The following is a 19,545-nucleotide window of genomic DNA, read 5'->3' on the forward strand; positions in this document are numbered from 1 at the left end:
CTTTCCTACCAGACTGCAGGTTTTAGGATGGCAGGGCCATATTTGCTTTGTAACTGTATCTGCCTTAGGCCTTACTCCCATTCTGCCTTGTAATTTAGTCATATCTGTAAATGAGTAGGGATTACACATTTTGGTATTTGTTATCCCAACACACAAGAGGCAATAGATGTCACTTGAATTGAATTGGTTTGTAAATAGTTGCAGCGTTCTTTATGGCACCAAAGGGAAAAGAACTAGATCTAGTGGGTGGCACCCTAAAATATAGCTTTTTACCAGATTTTGGCTCAATATATATAATAGTCCTAGCTATATGAAGTCAGTCTGGCCTCTAGGGAGATGAGAATGTTTCCTGCATCCAAGATGTTTGAGGAAAGGCTGAGAGACAACATATTACTACTGTACAGACAAGCCAAGCCTGGCTTTGAAAGACGCTGTGAATGCCATAATCCTTGCAGTCTCAATTCCACACCAGGATTCTACATTCATTGGTTAAATGAGTAATTAAGAGATGAATGCATAGATGAATAAACAAACCACAGTAATGGGTTGAGTTCCCTAATAGGACACTCAATTCCATTTCTATGGGCAGACAGTGGGGAAATGCTGCTAGTGATTATATAGGTCTATAAAAGAGGGTAAATGGCTCCAAGGAATGACCATCCTAGGAAAACAGTTCTAAAAATTAATTGCTACTGGCCAAAGGTAGCACTTTTATGAATGCAGAACAACAGGTAAGGCATGAGAACTTCATGTTCACTGTAACATGTGCCAGATAGCATTCTAAGTACTTTAACATCTATTTAATTCCCACCACCTCCCCATTTGGGGGGAGAGTGATAAGTAATGCTGTCCCCAATAGGAAACAGAGCTCAGAAAGGTCAAATATACTGTCCAAGGTCATAAAGTCTGCACGTCAGCTGACTTGGGGTTTTTAACCCATGTACATGTAATGTAAGTCTTAATTCCATGCCCTTTAGATTACCCCGTGCTACCTCTGGAAGAAAAGGAAAGGGGAGACAGGATATCCTTTATGTAGCCTATGAACTAAATGATTGATTTATCCTATTCTGTGAAGGTCTCCATGTAGACAAATACAACTAACTGTATTAGGTTAATGCAAAAACAAACACTGTTGCTTTATCTCCTCTCTTGTGGGAGAGAAAAGGTTCCTCCTTAGAATAATATAAAATCACATGCCTACCTGAAAAAATCTTGGATTCTACGCCATGATTTCTCAAGGTATCTTAATGATAGGTCAGTCACATTTTCGGTCACTAAATTTAAAGGTGACATTTTTCTTGGATGATAATAAGAATCAGTGTGGCTACTTCAAATACTTTGAGGAAAGTCTATTAAGTGTAAAAGGATCAATTTTCTTTAATAGTAAGCTCTTCAGGAGCCAAGAATTTCATCTTAGTTCTGTGTTTTCTCCTCCCTCCACCTTCCTTTACCTTTTCTCCTCATCCTCTTGTAAAGCAGGTGTACAAACACACGTGTGTAGGGGTGATCACAGGTCCTCACTCACTGTTTAAATGATACCAATACATTTTGGCAGGAAAGGTGAAAAACAGACTTTAGAGATGAGCAAGGGCAGATTTAATGCCAGGTTTGTGTGACTGAACTATGGATGCCTGGAAACCAACACAAAGATTCTGCTTCAGTAGGTGTGGGCTGGGGCCCAGGAATCAGCTTATTAAACAAGCATCCCAGGTGATTCAGATGCAGGTGGTCCTTGGACCACACCTGGAGGAACACTGATGTAGCTGAGCCCTTCATGACAGATGAAGAAATTGCCATAAAGGTTATTTAATACGATTGCCCAAAGTCACACCAACCAGTAAGTAGCAAATCTGGAGTCAGAACGTAGTCAATGCCTCTGCAACCACACTACATCACATTTCATGCTTAGCATTCCAACCTTTTTTTTTTGGTCACTGCTCTATAAGCAGCAGCTGTGAAAACATTCATAGCTTACATTTATGTGACACTTCCTATAAAAAGAGCTTTCACAATCACTATCACATATGATCGTCACAAAAATATATTATCTATATCTGACTTATGAGAGAACTGAAATTCAGAGAGTTTAAGATTCTTGCTTAAATTTTTAAATAATATATATTTGAGGCAAAGTAGTGAATTTAATGAGTCTTGATGACTACTAAGCACTCAAATGTTAACCATTATTATTCTCATTTTTTTTTTTAGAAACTCTCAAAACTATAAACATTGACCTAGGTAACGTTAAAATTGGTATAAAAATTAATTAAAAATAAAATTAACGTCCAAACTACACAAAATCTATTACATATTAAAACCTTAAAAAATCAAATATCTGGGCTTCCCTGGTGGCGCAGTGGTTGAGAGTCCGCCTGCCGATGCAGGGGACACGGGTTCGTGCCCCGGTCCGGGAAGATCCCACATGCCGTCGGGCGGCTGGGCCCGTGAGCCATGGCTGCTGAGCCTGCGCGTCCGGAGCCTGTGCTCCGCAACGGGAGAGGCCACAGCAGTGAGAGGCCCACATACCACAAAAAAAAAAAAAAAAAAAAAAAAAAAAAAAAAAAAAAAAAAAATCAAATATCTTTGATAAAACTTAGCTGTAAAATAAAGCCAAAGGAAAGTAAATGTGAGCGGAAGAATGAAAACTCACAATGGTAGACACTTTAATTGTTACAATCTGGTTTGTTCCCAACAAACTAATGGATAAATTAAGTTTTCATTTTACAATCTATACAAAAACACTTGATGTTCATGAAAATTTCAGTTAAACTAAATCTGGAAAAGTATAGCGAATTAGAAATGTTTTAAGTATATTAAATTGTTGAAGGGATTAAAGTAGACTAATATACGCTCTAGAAAATATCTTCTCAACCAAAATTGAATGTTACTGTAATTTTGATTTAAATATCTATATTCACAAAGATAGTACAAAAATGTCCTTGAAGTCGAATTAAAACAATGGGTCAAAATATTCCATCACTTCTATAGGCTACCTAGTGATAAAGCTACATACAACATTATTAATGTTATAATTCAATAGTTGCGAAGGGACAACACATTGAACATACAATGTATTATAGTGTAACAGCAGCAAATCATTTACTATTTGATATATTATAGACAAATCAATGTATATAAATGAATGTATTTTCTAATTCTGTTTCAAATTCTTTCTGTTCCTGATTCTCATGTCTTTTGAATGTATGCATGCTTTAGTGACAGATTTCTAGCCTTAAAAGTGGTAGAACCAATTCAGATTGAACTAAAATATTAAGAAATTCCGTTATGGAATTTAGCATAGCAATGTAATCACCTATACTACAGTTAGACTTACTATTCCAATTTGATTTCTACAGTATTCTCTTCTATTTTAAATAAGCTGATCTTATGTATTAGTACTTGTAGATATGCTAGAGTACATGCATGGTGCCTTAGAAACAGTGTTTTTTAATGAAAACGTCTTCATTTTCCCCAAGACATAAGAATTTGCCTAATTAAATAAAGCTAGTGCTCTAATCTCTACGACTTTTGTTTATTTGATCATTACACATGGACTTTGCAGGATGTCCAAATATAGGCTTCCCCTGTTTCGTTCAGAAACTCAGATTCCAGAGCCTTGATTTATAGCTGGGCTTCTCCTCTGGGGCTGGGGCAATATACAAAGGAGCATTCCCGGGCATCATGTGCTTAGCAAGGTTAGCAAAGCAAATCCCTCCAGAATAACGTGGTGAATCACTTGTTGGCCACAGCAAACGCTTGTCAGCTTTTCACCTCATCAGTTTCCTGTGCAGGTCCTGTAAGGCTGGGCTCCTGAGTGGCTATCTTCCCTCTCCCCCCAAGAAAGGAAAATAACTCGAGCAAATGAATTCCTGCCTGCCACATGAAGAGAAGCTTTCTGAAGTGTAGAAATACCCATTTAGAATGAACTCATGGAAAACCCTACTTAAAGTGCAGTGTTCTTTGTGTCAACAAAAGTCTACTTGGGCAGGATAAACAGGTGAAGCCATGAATTTCCAGTCTCCCGATGCCATACTAAATCCCACTTCTTCAAAAAGACCCTGTTATTGCTGTGTAACCCTATTAGAACTTCATATTTGCTTTGGATCATTATAATAACTCCTCTATTGGTGGAGGAGACCAGCCAGGGTTTAAGTAAAGCCATGACCACACTCAGTCTAGACAGTATCATCTTCACTGAAATACATGAATAAAAAGTAGCTTCTCAGAGTATAAGGCTCTAGTTTAGACCTCAAAGAAAAAAACAGCAAAGGTACAAACACAGGAAAAAAGATGATTTCTATGGAAAAACAAATTGTTAAGATACTTTTTTTCAAAGGGCATGACAAAGTATATGTAAAAGGAGAGAAAAATTCAGTTTTGAATTGAAGGTATACATTACCTGTTTGTAAACATATATAATTGCTGATAAATAAATATAAGATTCTATAAAGCAGATATGTCCCTTTATTTCTAGACAACCCAAAATAAAAATCAGAAATATTAAATAAGTGAAACCCCTTTGTACTTAAATTGATCTCCAGGATAATACAGAAACCTGCAATACATAGAAAAAAAAAAATCTATGTATAGAGAGTTGATTGCCATCTAAAATGCTTTATTTCCCATCCAATGCTGTGTGTATTGGAGTTGCCTCATAAAATACATAAAGCCAGTTAAATCTGAATTTCAGATAAACAATGAATACTTTTGTTAGTATGAGTATGTCCCATGCAATTACTTATATTTGCTAAATATGGCAATTTGCATGCCTGTATGTGTGTTCATCAGAAGTGTAAGTGTCCACAGCTCCAGGCCATGATCTTTCAAGTCCTGAAAACATACATGTCACTTCAGAGCACTTCTTACTTGCTACAAGATGTTAATTTGCACACGCAGAAAAATCATCCCTTTCCTTATAGGTCAGTAACCATGCAAACTCATTTACTTCGTAACCAATTTAATGTGAATCTGATTAACTACAGTCGATTCAAAAAATGAATTATACAGTGCAAAATACAGGCAAAAAATTAATTAAGCACAATGCTGTCTTAAAATCATGCAAGCTTCCCCTCCCACCCCCCAAAAAATGCCAAATGGGTTATTTCCATATCTAAGTAACGTATTAATTGCAATATAAGGAAGTAACTGAATACTTAATTCAGAGTGCAAACAATAGCTAATAGTAGTAATTTCTTTGCCTGGGTTCACATGGCAAACTCCTATACATCATCTAAGATGTTATTCCTAAATCTCCTTCATCATGAAATATCCTGACATTGCCCAATCAGAAGACAGCACTTCCATAGCACCTTCCATATTTTATTTACCAAATTACATTGTTTTTATTTATTTAAGTTATCCATTATGATCTCCTAAAATAAGAGCCGCTTGAGAACAGGGTCCATATTATCACTGATCTCTGCTTCCCTACTCCTTAACAGAGGGCCTAGTACACATTCAATACATATTTGTTAACAAAACAAACTATTATTAACAAGCTCACAGTGGAACTTAACCTAAAGAAATGCCCTTGACAGGCAGGATGCGGAACTGCCTTATTACAACTACCTTTAAACAAATATTCCTTTGAATGAGACTCATTATTAAATCCCATTGAATTTCAAGCTACACAGGTATATTTCTACTGTTACTAGGGAACCTGTGAAACTCCATCCAGAATAAAAGGTGTAGTTCATTTATTCATTCAAAAAATATCTAGAGGGCTTCCCTGGTGGTGCAGTGGTTGAGAGTCCGCCTGCCGATGCAGGGGACACGGGTTCGTGCCCCGGTCCGGGAAGATCCCACATGCCGCGGAGCAGCTGGGCCTGTGAGCCATGGCCGCTGAGCCTGGGCGTCCGGAGCCTGTGCTCCGCAACGAGAGAGGCCACAGCAGTGAGAGGCCTGAATACCGCAAAAAAAACAAAAAACAAAACAAAACAAAAAACCAGAGTTTTCCAAGTGCTAGGCCCTGTTCTAGGGGCTGGGAAATAAGATAAAACCTTGCCATCACTGAACTCCCAAAACAATACTCCAAAGAGGTATGTAAAGTAGCAGTGAGAGATTAGATGGGGGGTGAAATATCCTTTCCTTTCTAGGTGGATAGTGATGGGACTCAGACTAAAGGAATCGCAAGTGGTCTCACAATAAAGCTGGGACTGACTAGGGAACAGCAATAAGGTCTCATGACCCTATCCATTTGCCATTTCTTTCATTTATGCCAGACACAGTCTTTCACTTCAGATCAAAAGGAAACAGAATGGTGCCCTGAATGATGCCTGGGTTGCCAGCTGTGCCCTAAGCATGGCAGGTCCACCAAAAGGAGCTAATGACCCTTTCTAACAGATATTGACAAAGTGGCCTGTTCCATTTCAAAACTCATTTTAATGGCCAACACTATTTAACTGTTTAATCTGGAGACGTCCAGAGAGTTACCAGGTCAAAACTGTCATTTCTTATGGGGTAATAGGACTTTTCATACATACGGCTGAGGCTTAACAAATAAGACGCAGGCAACTCTGCAGTGTAGATGTATCTTTGGGAAAGCAAAGGCCACTGAGAATAAAATTTACAGCCTGTTTTGGAGCCAAGAGCTGCTAAACCACAACAGTACTTTATTTTTTTTTTAATTTTTTTTTTTTTAATTTTTTTTTTTTTAATTTTGCGGTACGTGGGCCTCTCACTGTTGTGGCCTCTCCCGTTGCGGAGCACAGGCTCCAGATGCGCAGGCTCAGCGGCCATGGCTCCCGGGCCCAGCTGCTCCGCGACATGTGGGATCTTCCCGGACCGGGGCACGAACCCGTGTCCCCTGCATCGGCAGGCGGACTCCCAACCACTGCGCCACCAGGGAAGCCCCACAACAGTACTTTAATACCATGTCACAGAAATGAAGCACCATCACAGCCACCAAACCCACTATTGTATGTATGCTGGTGTGTGGATGAGTGGAGGTATGTCAGAGAGAAGACAGAAAGGGCGGGCGGGGCGCAGGGGGAGAAAAGGCACATGCAGACAAGACCTCATGGTAATGACAATACTTGCTACCATTCAGTAAGTGTTTTACATTAGCCAGATCCTGTGCTAAGTGTGCTTTACATGAATTACCTCGTCTAATGCTCGTGATCACTTGATTATAGGAAGGTCCTACTATCCCTATGCTATTAATCCTGAAACTGAGGCTCAGAGACCTTCAGTCATTTCCTCAAGGCTATGAAACTAGTAAGTGAGGGGTCAGGATTCCAATTCTAAACTCTGGCCTATTTTATTCCAAATCGAAGCTCTCAAGCCCTAAGCAACAGTGATTTCCAGTGGCTGCCACAATTCCTTCAGGAAACCTTTGCATCTTCTATGACCTTTAAGGACGAGGACAAATGACTGTGTGAGGTTCACTCTGGGACTGACAGGCATCTCAGCGAGACGAGGTCTGAATCACTCATCAGACCTGAAGTAAGAAACAGCTTCATGTTCTGCCTGCTCTGTCCACACCTCAGAAGAAACCCTGTTAGGTTCATGTGGTATTTTTGTTTTCTGTTTCTGTTTGAAATTTTCTTCTGAATAAAAATATTTGAATGGAGTTGGGCAACAAAAGGGTACAAAGAGCTGGTATTTGCAAGTTGTTTTCTCATTTGACCAGGCCCAGGATCTGGGGTCTGGGCAGCACTGTGGGGCTTCTGCAGGGATTCTCTCCTGACCACACCCGCAGTGCCAGCCAGCGCCGTGGCTCGTCCAACAACAGAGGCTCTCATGAATGGTCTCACAGGTCCTTCCTCAAAGAGGCCTTAACAGGGACGCCGCGGGGACCTGAGGAGACTCGGGGTAGCTCTGGTTCCTCTTCAGAGAAACAGGATGTGCAGTTGGTCACCTGTGGCCAGGGAGTAAGAGACTCTTGTGTCTAGTCCCTTCCCTTAGCAACAAGACCAACTGGGAAACCCTCCCTTCTTGCCACACAGCTCTCTACTGCAGAGTAATTTTTTTTCAAATCGTTTCTTTGAGACTGTCCTCTATCAATGTGCCGCTCCCTTTAATGGGGGAGAGTACACCTAAACCTAGTTATTCAAAAGCTGATATGGAGAAAAATCATAGTCCCTTGCTTTTACTCCAATTCTGTTTCTACGTTTTCCACTAGAAAACTCTACGTGGCTGATCCACAGTAGTTATGTCCTTATCGTTTTATTTATAGAGTTATAAGTAGAACTCTAAATAACCTTGGAAATCAAATTGGCCAACTCCATCCTAGAGATGAAAGTACAGAGAAATTGCTGCACAGAGAAAGTGACTTGCCCAGAATCACCAAGACAGTTAATGACAAGAGTCAGGAGTAGATCCCAGAGGCATCCTGCCTCAATGAATGTAAGTGGGAAAACTACACATACACATACACACACACACACACACACACACACACACACCACACACACGGTAAAATAGAAACAATAAAAAACCAAGATAAATAAGAAACTAATACAATGCTGTTATGAAGAAAGTAAATAGGATGATAAGAAGGTGTTGGGACTTCCCTGGTGGCGCAGTGGATAAGACTCCGCACTCCCAATGCAGGGGGCCTGGGTTCGATCCCTGTTCAGGGAACTAGATCCCACATGCATGCTGCAACTAAGGAGCTGGTGAGCTGCAACTATGGAGCCCGCCTGCCACAGCTAAGACCCGGCGCAACCAAATAAATAGTAAAAATTTTAAAAATAAAATTAAAAAAAATAAAGAGCATTAGTTTAAAAAAAAATGTGTAAAAACTACATAATGTGCCAGTAATTCAGCTTCCAATGACTTTTATCAAAGCTTCATTTCAGAGATCACCAGCTGTTTATAATAAGGCCAAATTCAAGGGAACCCTTTCTGTGGGTTCCGGGTACCTTTATAGCCACAATGTTTACACCTAAACCTGGGTAGCCACAGAAATACATGTTGATGTTCACAAGGAAGAAAATGATGGAAGGTGTGGATGGAAATGAACAAGCTGGAGGCCTAGGCAGTAGGAACAGCACCTTACTGGAAGTTAACAAACCTAGTTCTCGGTTTGAGCCACCAGCTAACTCAGACCTAAATTTCTCAATTAACTTGGGAGCTTCGGTCCCTTTATTTGTAGGATTAGGAAGTTGGATAGCGTGATTTTTAAAGGACCTTTCAGCTCTAAAATTCTAAATCTGGACAGATCCTTGCTTTAAAAAAAAAAAACAAAAAACGAAGAAGAAGTTGTTTCTTTACTATGTTTACACAGTGGAACAAGTCCAGTGTTGAGCTCTACATTTACAAAGCCAAACGAAAATGTAGAAAGAATACAAACAAACAGAAAGCAGAGCCTAGAAGGAGAATGACTGTACATCCTGGGTTGACCAGACTAGTCTTGGTTTAGGCCCGTTGTCCCACTGTCCCAGTTAGTGCCTGTTTTCACTACCAGAAGTGTCTCAGTTTGGATGATAAATTATATGGTTATCCCTATAAGGAACTGGTGTTCTTTATCTTAGGGAATCCTTTAGCATCTCTGATCACCTAAAGGCAGAAACTCAAACTCCTTAATACATTATAAAAGCTCTAAGCCAAAATTCTATCCAGCATACCCACCACATGGTAATCACACCTGACTACTTTCAGTTCCCCAAAGGTGAGCTGTTGCTTAGCTTCTCCTCTACCCCCACCCTACAGGAGGACAAGCTCCTCCACATGCATCAAGACCCAACTCAATATTTCCTCCTGTGTGAGGCCTCCCTTCCCTCCACTCTGCCCAGACATCAACTAGCACATGGACCCGACTGCTTTGCAACTCCTTCTCAGTCACCTCTAACACGCTGTAAGCTCAGCAAAGAATGACGTTTAAAAAGCAAAAATAAACAAATGGGACTACATCAAACGAAGAAGCTTCTGCACAGCAAAGGAAACCATCAACAAGACAAAAAGATAACCTACTAAATGGGAGAAGATACTTGCAAATGATATATCTGGTAAGGAGTGAATACCCAAAACATATAAAAAACTCACACAACTCAACACAACAACAACAAAAATCTGATTAAAAAATGGGCAGAGGAGCTGAACATACATATTTTCCAAAGAAGACATACAGATAGCCAACAGGTACATGAAAAAATATTCAGATCACCAATTATTAGGAAATGCAAATCAAAACCAAAATGAGATATCACCTCACGCCTGTTAGAGGGACTGTTATCAAAAAGGCAAAAAATAGGGCTTCCTTGGTGGCGCAGTGGTTGAGAGTCCGCCTGCTGATGCAGGGGACACGGGTTCGTGCCCCGGTCCGGGAAGATCCCACATGCCGCGGAGCAGCTGGGCCCGTGAGCCATGGCCGCTGAGCCTGGGTGTCCGGAGCCTGTGCTCCGCAATGAGAGAGGCCACAACAGCGAGAGGCCCGCATACCGCCAAAAAAAAAAAAAAAAAAGGCAAAAAGTAACAAGTGTTGGCGAGGATGTGGAGAAAAGGCAACCCTCCTACACTGTTGGTGGGAAATTGGTACAGTCACTATGAAAAACAGTATGGAGAGTCCTCAAACATTAAGAGTAGAACTACCATATGATCCAGCTATCCCACTCCTGGCTATTTATCCAAAGAATACGAAAACACTAATTTGAAAAGATATATGCATCCCATGTTCATCACGGCATTATTTACAATAGCCAAGAGATGGAAACAATCTAAGTGCCCATCAACAGATGAATGGATAAAGAAGATTGTAGTATATATGTGTGTACACACACACACACACACACACACACACACACACACACACACACAGGAATACTACTCAGCCATAAAAAAGATGAAACCTTGTCATTTGCAACAACATGGATGGACCTTGAGGGTATTATGCTATGTGAAATAAGCCAGAGAAAGACAAATATATGATTCCTCTCACTGTGGAATTAAAAAAAAAGAATAAACCAAATAAAAACAAACATGTAGATACAGAGAACAGAGTAATGGTTACCAGAGGGGAGGGGGTGGGGAGGAGGGTGAAACAGATAAAGGAGATCAACAGTATGGTGATGGATGGAAACTATATTTTTGGTGATGAGGATGCTGTAGAAATATTATGTTGTACACTCGAAACTTATGTTATAAACCAATGTTGCCTCAATTTAAATAAATGGTATTTACCTTATTCATCTTTTTATCCTTTAGCACATAATTAGCACTCAACAATATGTTTGTTGAATTAAACTGAACAGAGAAGTACATAAAGATTTGCTTACAGGATATTGGCCAAATTATCCTTCATCAGAGTAATGAGAAAACAATGGGCTTAAACTCATCTGGCCCCAACTACTATTATTAATACCAGTAACAGTCTCTTATATGGCACGTGACCAGTGTCCTATGATAGAAGGTCATGGTCCACAACATTCTTACAGCTGGATTCCAGTTCTGCTACTTACAAAATAAGCACTCTTGAACAAGTTACTTACCCTATCTTAATTCAGTTCCCTCAGTATAAAATGGGAGAAACACAACTTTCCTTGGTGTAAGGTTATAAACAGTGCACGAAGAGTAATGCCGAGTATTGACCCTGGCACAGGGTACGTAGGTAAAAAGCAGTAATTTAGCTTCAGTGGTGATCATTTCCAGCCAGAACAGATCCAACTAGAAAAGGTATCTCTCTCTTCTTCCCCAAAGACATAGGCTCCGCCAGGATTTATTTTGCTTTATTTTCCTCACTCTCTCCCACAATTAAGATGCAAAAACCTCTACACCATAACCATTATTTTCTCTTTCCAAATCCTGGTTTCTCTCTTCTCTAATTATCCCCAACAGAAGGGTCATCAGAAGGAACAGAGCAAGAAAGGCAAGGACTTAACAACTCAAGATAGACTGTGGTCAAATAAGGAAGAACTTGACTACCACTCTGATTCAACCGTGGAACAGACTCAAAAGGAATTCTTGGTAAAATGTCAAGTGGGGAGAATTCAAGCCTGGGGAAGGATTACATGACTTCGCACTAGGACAATGAACCCTCAAGTTAACTACACCTTGAACTAAACACTCCTTCAATCAGAAGCAGTCAGTTACTGGTGCTCCAACACCAAACAGTGGAAAAGGGCCAATGAGATGAGAGTCATAACCATCATGATCAGAAGCAAAAGGAGGAAAGGAATGCTCCCTGAAAGCTTTCTTCTACCCAGGAAATGAAGCACAGGCAGCTAGGCAGTATCAAGAGAAACAAATGGGATCACAATGTTTCAATTTAATAGCACAGTGCTGTTCAAACTTTATAAAACAATCCAGCATGTGCTGGTAGCTGTCTGTATTATAGAGAGGCAGGATAGCATGGAGGTGAAAAACACATGGGCTCTGGAACCAGACTGCCTGAAACGTATCCCAGCTCCTGTACTTAACTAGCTGTGTGATCTTGGGAAAGTTACTTAACCTCTCTGTGCCTCAGTTTTCACCTCTGAAAAATGAAGGTCACAAACCTAGACTCCACAGGGATGCTCTTTACAAAAACTCATTTCTAAGGCAGAGTAGTGCTAGGCACATGATTAATGCTTATACGTGTTTCACAAATAAAACTATTAAGATCCAGGACTCACTCAGGAGCAGCTTATACACAATCTTGTGCTTCAAAACTGCTGCTGGTATTGCCATCATAAATCTCAAAGACCCCTTTATTTTATGTTGACTCCTAGAAATTCAACTTGTTGACTAACAAATCCTTTTATTGAAGGATAAATAACCAATAAACACTGGTTTATTGAACCGAATAGGTCTAAAACCCAGAGGTCATTTTGACATGGTGAAATGGAAACCGAAGGTTTGACACTTAATCAAACTGTAATCATCCCCAGAATAAATGAACAAAATACACATTATTTATTGAGCAGCCCTTGTGGTCACTTTCCAAGCTGTTGTATTTGACTGGAAGGCACAAAACGAATAGTGGTGCAGCTAGGTTTGGTTTCTGCCACACGACTGAACCAAGTGGCATCAACTTAGTGAATCCACTATGGCTTTCTCTGGTCCTCAGTTCTGAAGGCTCAGAAACCTGGTTTTGTCACCACATTCATTCACTCAACAGTTATTTTACAAGTACCTACTTTGTGCCACATCCCACAACAGGTAATGTGGAGAAACTGGACAACACATCATCACACTTCCTGCTCACTGCCGAAAAGCTGACAATCTGGCAGAGAAGACATATTAAAAAACCGAACGTGCATCACAAAAAAACCTGATGGTCAATAAACTTGTTCCTACAAGACCAACCCATCTTTCGCACGCAAGCACGACTACATAGAATTCAAGCAGGGGAGTACGTTCTACGAATGGTAACAGGCACCAACTTGACAAACCTCTGGCTGTTTAGGGTGGTGAATTACCTATTCCGAGCCCTGCCCATTCTCCCATTCTTGCTGCTTTTCTCTGCAAGGTTACAGTCCACTTATTTAATTTCTCCTTCCTATACTACAATCCCATACACATCTTGCTTCACCAAATTTCTTTGCCTATCACCCTGACTGGAGTTCTCCATGTTCTGAACTTCATCCATCACACATCTATAGAGATAATGCCATTTATTCCAGAGGCAGCTACATGTATTCAATCTTGGATTGTGGAGCCCACTAGTTTAACCTCAGAAACCAGCGTTATATTCTGTTATTTTCAAGTCTGGGGTTGGTGTGGTAGGGCAGAAGGGGCATTTAGGGCCAACGTGCACTGAAACTGTGGCCCCATGAACCCTCAAAATAATTCTCGGGCTTTCCTGGTGGCTCAGTGGTTGAGAGTCCGCCTGCCGATGTAGGGGACATGGGTTCGTGCCCCGGTCCGGGAGGATCCCACATGCCGCAGAGCGGCTGGGCCTGTGAGCCATGGCCGCTGAGCCTGCGCGTCCACAGCCTGTGCTCCGCAAGGGGAGAGGCCACGACAGTGAGAGGCCCGCGTACCGCACCCACACACACAATAATAATAACTCTCATTTAACCTGCAAAACCACCCAATGAGGCACAAAAGTTAATTTTATATGAATCGTTAAGCATACCACACACCGGAAAATGCTAGTCATTGTACAAAGGTCAAAATTCAAACAAGAACTTAGCAGGTTCATAGTCCAAGTTCAGTAGTCATTTTCTACTGGTGGTTCTATGAACTACAAGCAGTACTTGAGATGATACTAGAAAAAGTGTACCCGTATGAAAAGTTTCAACCAACACTGAGATCAGCAGTAAACAAGCAAATACTTGAGTCAATACAGAAGTGAAATCTCTCATGTTATTTAATACAAAAAATAGCATCCACGGTAAACAAAGATGCGCTTCATCCCTATCATGGAGAATGTATACTTGTGGCACAGGTATGTGCAAGGCTTTTGTTGATAATTAAACATAGAGGGAAATCATTTTTATACTTCTACTGAACTTTGTTGGATGGAATAAGAAAATTTCACGTCTGAGGTGGTGGGGGCCTCAGTGGGGATACTACCTACACGTGCCAGTTAGTTACAGACAGGGCTTTAGTTGTGTCAGCAATCCCAAGGCCTGGTCTTTATTCTTAGAGCCATAATTAGGGCTTTCTTTCCTGGGGCTAAAATTAAAGTAGCTCCCAGAGTTTCAGAGGAGCCACACCATCCCAGGTTCCATCCACTCAACCCTGCTTTACAAACTGGAACAAAGAGCATTAGAGGAACTTTCCACTGAATTTCAATGGAGAAAGATGAACTACTAAAGATTTCTTAAAAGATATTTTTTAAATGTGATCAGACATTAACCCAAATATAGCCCATGGAGAAAATGTAATTCAGTAGGGTAATTATTTAAAATTCTCACTGGTTGAACTTTAAAAATAGGCCCTCTAAGCTCCAAAAGAAATGTTCTGTGTATGCTGTCTTCATGGACACAGTTCCGGGAGTCAGCACAGGGCCTGGAACTTATGAGGTTCTCTTTAACTATTTTCTGAATACATAAATGAATAAATATACTCCTTGTGATCATTAATCATGAATTTTTCACCCAGGAAAAACAATAGTTATTTAAAGGCAAAAGTTATTCGAGTATACATTACATAAAAGAATAAAATCCTGCTTTTCACCTTGAAATATGAATTAACTTCCACCACTAAAAACCGAAAATTAATGGAAAAAAAGTAAGTTTTCGTAAAGGTGACTGTCAGAGATGGTATTAATTCCAACCCATTTTGCGCAATAAATCTATACAAAAACTTGATATACTTACCTACGTGTGTGCAGTAACAATGACAGAAAGTGAAAGACTCCTTATTTGGAAACAGACTCATAAAAATAGCTATGTGTGAAAGCATATTCATGGGACAGTAAAAACACTTTCTGAGAATCTGTAATAAAGAGACTATAGGCAAAAGTTCCACAATTTGGGCTGTAATAAAACCTTTCAAAAGCTGATATCTTTCAATACTTGATAGCCAAACTCGTCAATGACATCTTCCACATCACCGTGATTTATAACACATCACTGAGACATTATTTCCCTGAAACCAGTTCTGTAATTACAGAAAGACTGGGATGCTGACTTCATCATAAACATTTGCTATAAAGGTGCCTTGTCCCCTTGTAATTCCTGCATATATACCCACTGATGTTCACATTGTTGCTTACCACTATCATAAACTACCCTGGTTTGTATTAAGACATCGAGAATCTGTAAAGTAAGTTACAGTCAAGACACAACTCACCGAGCACGATGACCACAGTCTTCAGAAGACTCATCATGGTATCTCGATTGCGCCGTGGCCCAGAACTGTGCCGAGACATCCTCATAGTCCTCTGGCGAACGTAGCCAAAGATATGAGCATAGAGAACCACCATGACGACAAAGGTCACCAAGTTGAAAATGGCCCAGAAGACCAAGTAAGAGTCACTGTAGAGGGGTGCCATGTTGGAACAGTTTTCAATATCACAGATGCAGTTCCAGCCCACACTGGGTATGGCCCCCATAACAATGGCCATGGTCCAGATGACCACAATCACCACCACCACCCGCCGGTTGCTCATCCGCGTGTGGAGCTGCATGCGGAAAACCGTAATATGCCTCTCGATTGCAATGGCCAGTAAGTTGGCCACAGAGGCTGTCAGGCTGGTGTCAATGAGGCCCTGACGCAGGAGCCACGTGCTAACAGTCAGTCTCCGAGTATTGGGTCCTGTGTTGAACATTAGGTAGAAGTAGGCCAACCCAGCAAAGAAGTCCGCAGCAGCCAGATTCGCCATTAAGTAATAAATAGGAAAATGGAAGCGGCGGTTGACATAGATCGCCACCATGACCAGCAGGTTGGCCAACATGATGAAGATACAGACGGTGATTCCAAGTCCCATCACCAGCTTGCTAACTGTGTTCCATTCTGTGGCAAGGTACTTTCCACTCCGGTTATAAAAGAAGGCAATGGACTCATTGTAGAAGCACTGTGGTTCATTCATGGCTGTGAACTAAAAGAGAAAGGAAGAGAGGTTAAAAAAGAGAAAAACCATGGACCCAAATTTAAAGATGTGTAGATAACGCAAGTCTTCTACGGTAAATGTGGCCAAAAAAGAGCAAAAGCAAAGAATTTGAAAATCTGATCCTGTGTACTGTTCTATGATTATGTTGAAACCCCAAGGTTTCTTACTGTTTTACTGTTCTCGAGATTAAAGACAGTTGGAGTTAAATAAATGACACGGTCTGTTCTTGGTGGCTGCACATCATTGAAGTCTACTAGAAAAGCCACACGACCCAGAAATCATGCCTAAAATACATGAGACAGATGAGAAGTTTGCAGAGCGTTGCGACTGGAATATTTACCATAGTGAAATCTATTTTGGCCCGTTATTTAGGGAATCTGTAAATACAGACGGTTTATAGATAGGGTATTATTGCCCTATTATTCTGCATTTCTGTTCTCACATAGTGTGTGCAATCTGTGTCAGATATCTTGTAACGCGAGTCCCCACAAGGACCATCAGTCCCAACATTGCAAAGAGGTCACTATGCATCAAAGCTACTATGCCCAAAGCCAGCATCTGCTGTTCAACATTCCTGTGGTCAGCACTGTCTTCCCCCACAACTCCTTACCCCAGAAGACCATTCATCAAACAATCTATGACGTTTGAGAACGTTTTTCTTCTTGGAGGACGTAAGAAATATGTAACTAATGTAACCGTCAGAGAGCAGTTCATACTTTGAAACTGCTCTAAAAGTACACCTTCTAAAATGTTGAGCGATAATGTTTCATTATGTGTTTTCTTATTTTTAACATCATCAATCAGAATATATTTGCTTATTAACTACTTATACTCTCACTTGAATTCAAAAGGATTGAGGAAGTTTCTAATAGAATGATGTAGGTGTCAATAAAACCATTAAAACAAAATTAGAAAGGAAAAAGTAACACGGAGGGCTTCCCTGGCGGTGCAGTGGTTGAGAGTCCGCCTGCTGATGCAGGGGACGTGGGTTCGTGCCCCAGTCCGGGAAGATCCCACATGCCGCGGAGCGGCTGGGCCCGTGAGCCATGGCCGCTGAGCCTGCGCGTCCAGAGCCTGTGCTCCACAAGGGGAGAGACCACACAGTGAGAGGCCCGCGTACCGCAAAAAAAAAAAAAAAAAAAAAAAAAAAAAGTAACACGGAGAAACTAGAAAATTACACATCAAATAGAATAAATCACCCTTCCTAAAGCCTTAGGTTTGTCTGTGACTTCTAAAATTAGAGAATATTTCTTGAAGATAGCTCACATTCAACCTTTTTCTTCATATCTTGCACTGCATTTAGTAAATTACCTAGCAAATATGACAGTTTTAACCACTATTTTTGACCGAATATTCTACCGAATATCCGTGAGTTGTGCCTTAATGTTTACCAAACACAGAAAGTTCCAAAACAGTGTGTGAAACTCTTCTTGAATGGTTAGTCTCCTGACCTGTCCAGACATCTAGGGTCTCTTTCCTCATTTAGACTAAATAGCTTTTAGATTATGCTTCTATAATAACCACTCTTAGCATGTTGTATAATTATGTATCACCTTGTTTCTTAAAAAGATGATAGTCCAGGGCTTCCCTGGTGGCGCAGTGGTTGAGAGTCTGCCTGCCGATGCAGGGGACACAGGTTCGTGTCCCGGTCCGGGAAGATCCCGCATGCCGCAGAGCGGCTGAGCCCGTGAGCCATGGCCGCTGAGCCTGCGTGTCCGGAGCCTGTGCTCCACAACGGGAGAGGCCACAGCAGTGAGAGGCCCGCATACCGCAAAAAAAAAAAAAAAGATGATAGTCCAGGGGAAGAGTGAAGACCTTGTCTTACACATCTTGGTATCTAATATACCTTCCACAGAGCCCCACTCATTGGCGATCTGAGAACTTGTGATGTTCCATTCCACTCCAAATCTTGCCATTACTCTGGGTATCTCATCTAATTTTCTAGCCTCTCAGTTTCTTGACCTCATCTTTCATGACTTCCTATTCCATTGCAACTCAGCTGCCCACTTCCAAGGTCACACCCTGGACTCTGTAACCACTCAGAACTGTCTCCCTTTGGAAATAATCGATTGATACATTCTAATACTCTTTCCATTCTAATTACTCTTCCCATTCTTCCAAATTTATACATTCTAAGTACTCCCTTCCCATTCTTCCAAATTTCTCAATTGATCCCCCTACCTCAGTTCTTTGAAGCCATCTATTTCCTTAAGCATCCTACTTTTTCCCAATGGATTACCTCCCTATCTTCCCCCTTTTCCCTATCTGGCTTAGGTTCCATAGGACACGTTTCAACCTCTTTTTTTTTTGCTAACGCAAGAACACAGTCTCTTCTTGAAGACTTTGAGGTCAGGTGTCCTTCAGAATTCAAAAGTTTGCCAGTTTTAAGAACAGTTATAGAGGACATAATCTATGTTTGATGTAACAGCCCCACCAAAATCTGAGACAGCACTCCATAATGATACACGCTAATCTCTAAAGTAAAATATATGAATATATACACTAAGTTTGATAAATAAAGGTTATAAGTAGCCTCATATCTATTCATTGAGAGCAACTTTTACCACTGCGTTAAGAAAAAATTACCAGTTTTCAGACCTTCTTAAATGTTATAGTTTCAGATAAGGAAGTAGAGACCTTTATCTTTTAATCTACTTGCTCCACTGCACTTCTGTAACAATTTCTTAGAATAACACCAGTCTTGGATGAATGCAATTGGTTCCCACTTCCACACCTACACCAAGGCTTCTGAGAAATGTTAGAGAAAAATCAACATCTCTGGCAGATTGATTCTGCTATAAATTCACATGTCTTGCCTCAACTGAGAATTTAATGCCACAAGAAATCTGATTTTCCCCCCAATTATTATTCTGTATCTTCTTCACAGTAAATACTCTAAATTTATTATTCTCTCTTGAGTCTCACCTTCCCTCTCTCCAGCAGCAGTTGCCAAAAGAGGAAACTTAGAAATCATCAGATTGAAACTCTTTTTCCTTTAAAATTACCTATTCAAAAACCCATTTTTTTCTTCCCCTTCTGTTACAATGGAAAAGGTGTACCCTTTGCCATCCAAGTGTTCTGAATCCCATCCATTCTTACTATTTCCAGAACCTTGTTCTATAAAA

At 40.6% G+C, this 19,545-nt stretch overlaps 1 protein-coding gene across 2 annotated transcripts in view; it reads right to left on the minus strand.

Annotated features, from left to right (window-relative positions):
• Nucleotides 1–19,545, minus strand: part of LPAR1 (lysophosphatidic acid receptor 1) — a 159,201-nt gene that overhangs the window by 43,274 nt on the left and 96,382 nt on the right. The window contains exon 3 of one of the 2 annotated variants that reach the window (XM_065878722.1): nt 15,661–16,408. In XM_065878722.1, the coding sequence (XP_065734794.1) occupies nt 15,661–16,408 (748 nt within the window). Of the gene's footprint in view, nt 1–15,660; nt 16,411–19,545 lie in introns of both variants that reach the window. The other variant, XM_065878723.1, reaches the window with a different exon arrangement.

This window comes from Phocoena phocoena, chromosome 6, assembly GCF_963924675.1.
Source record: "Phocoena phocoena chromosome 6, mPhoPho1.1, whole genome shotgun sequence".
In the NCBI taxonomy this organism is placed as follows: Eukaryota; Metazoa; Chordata; class Mammalia; order Artiodactyla; family Phocoenidae; genus Phocoena; species Phocoena phocoena.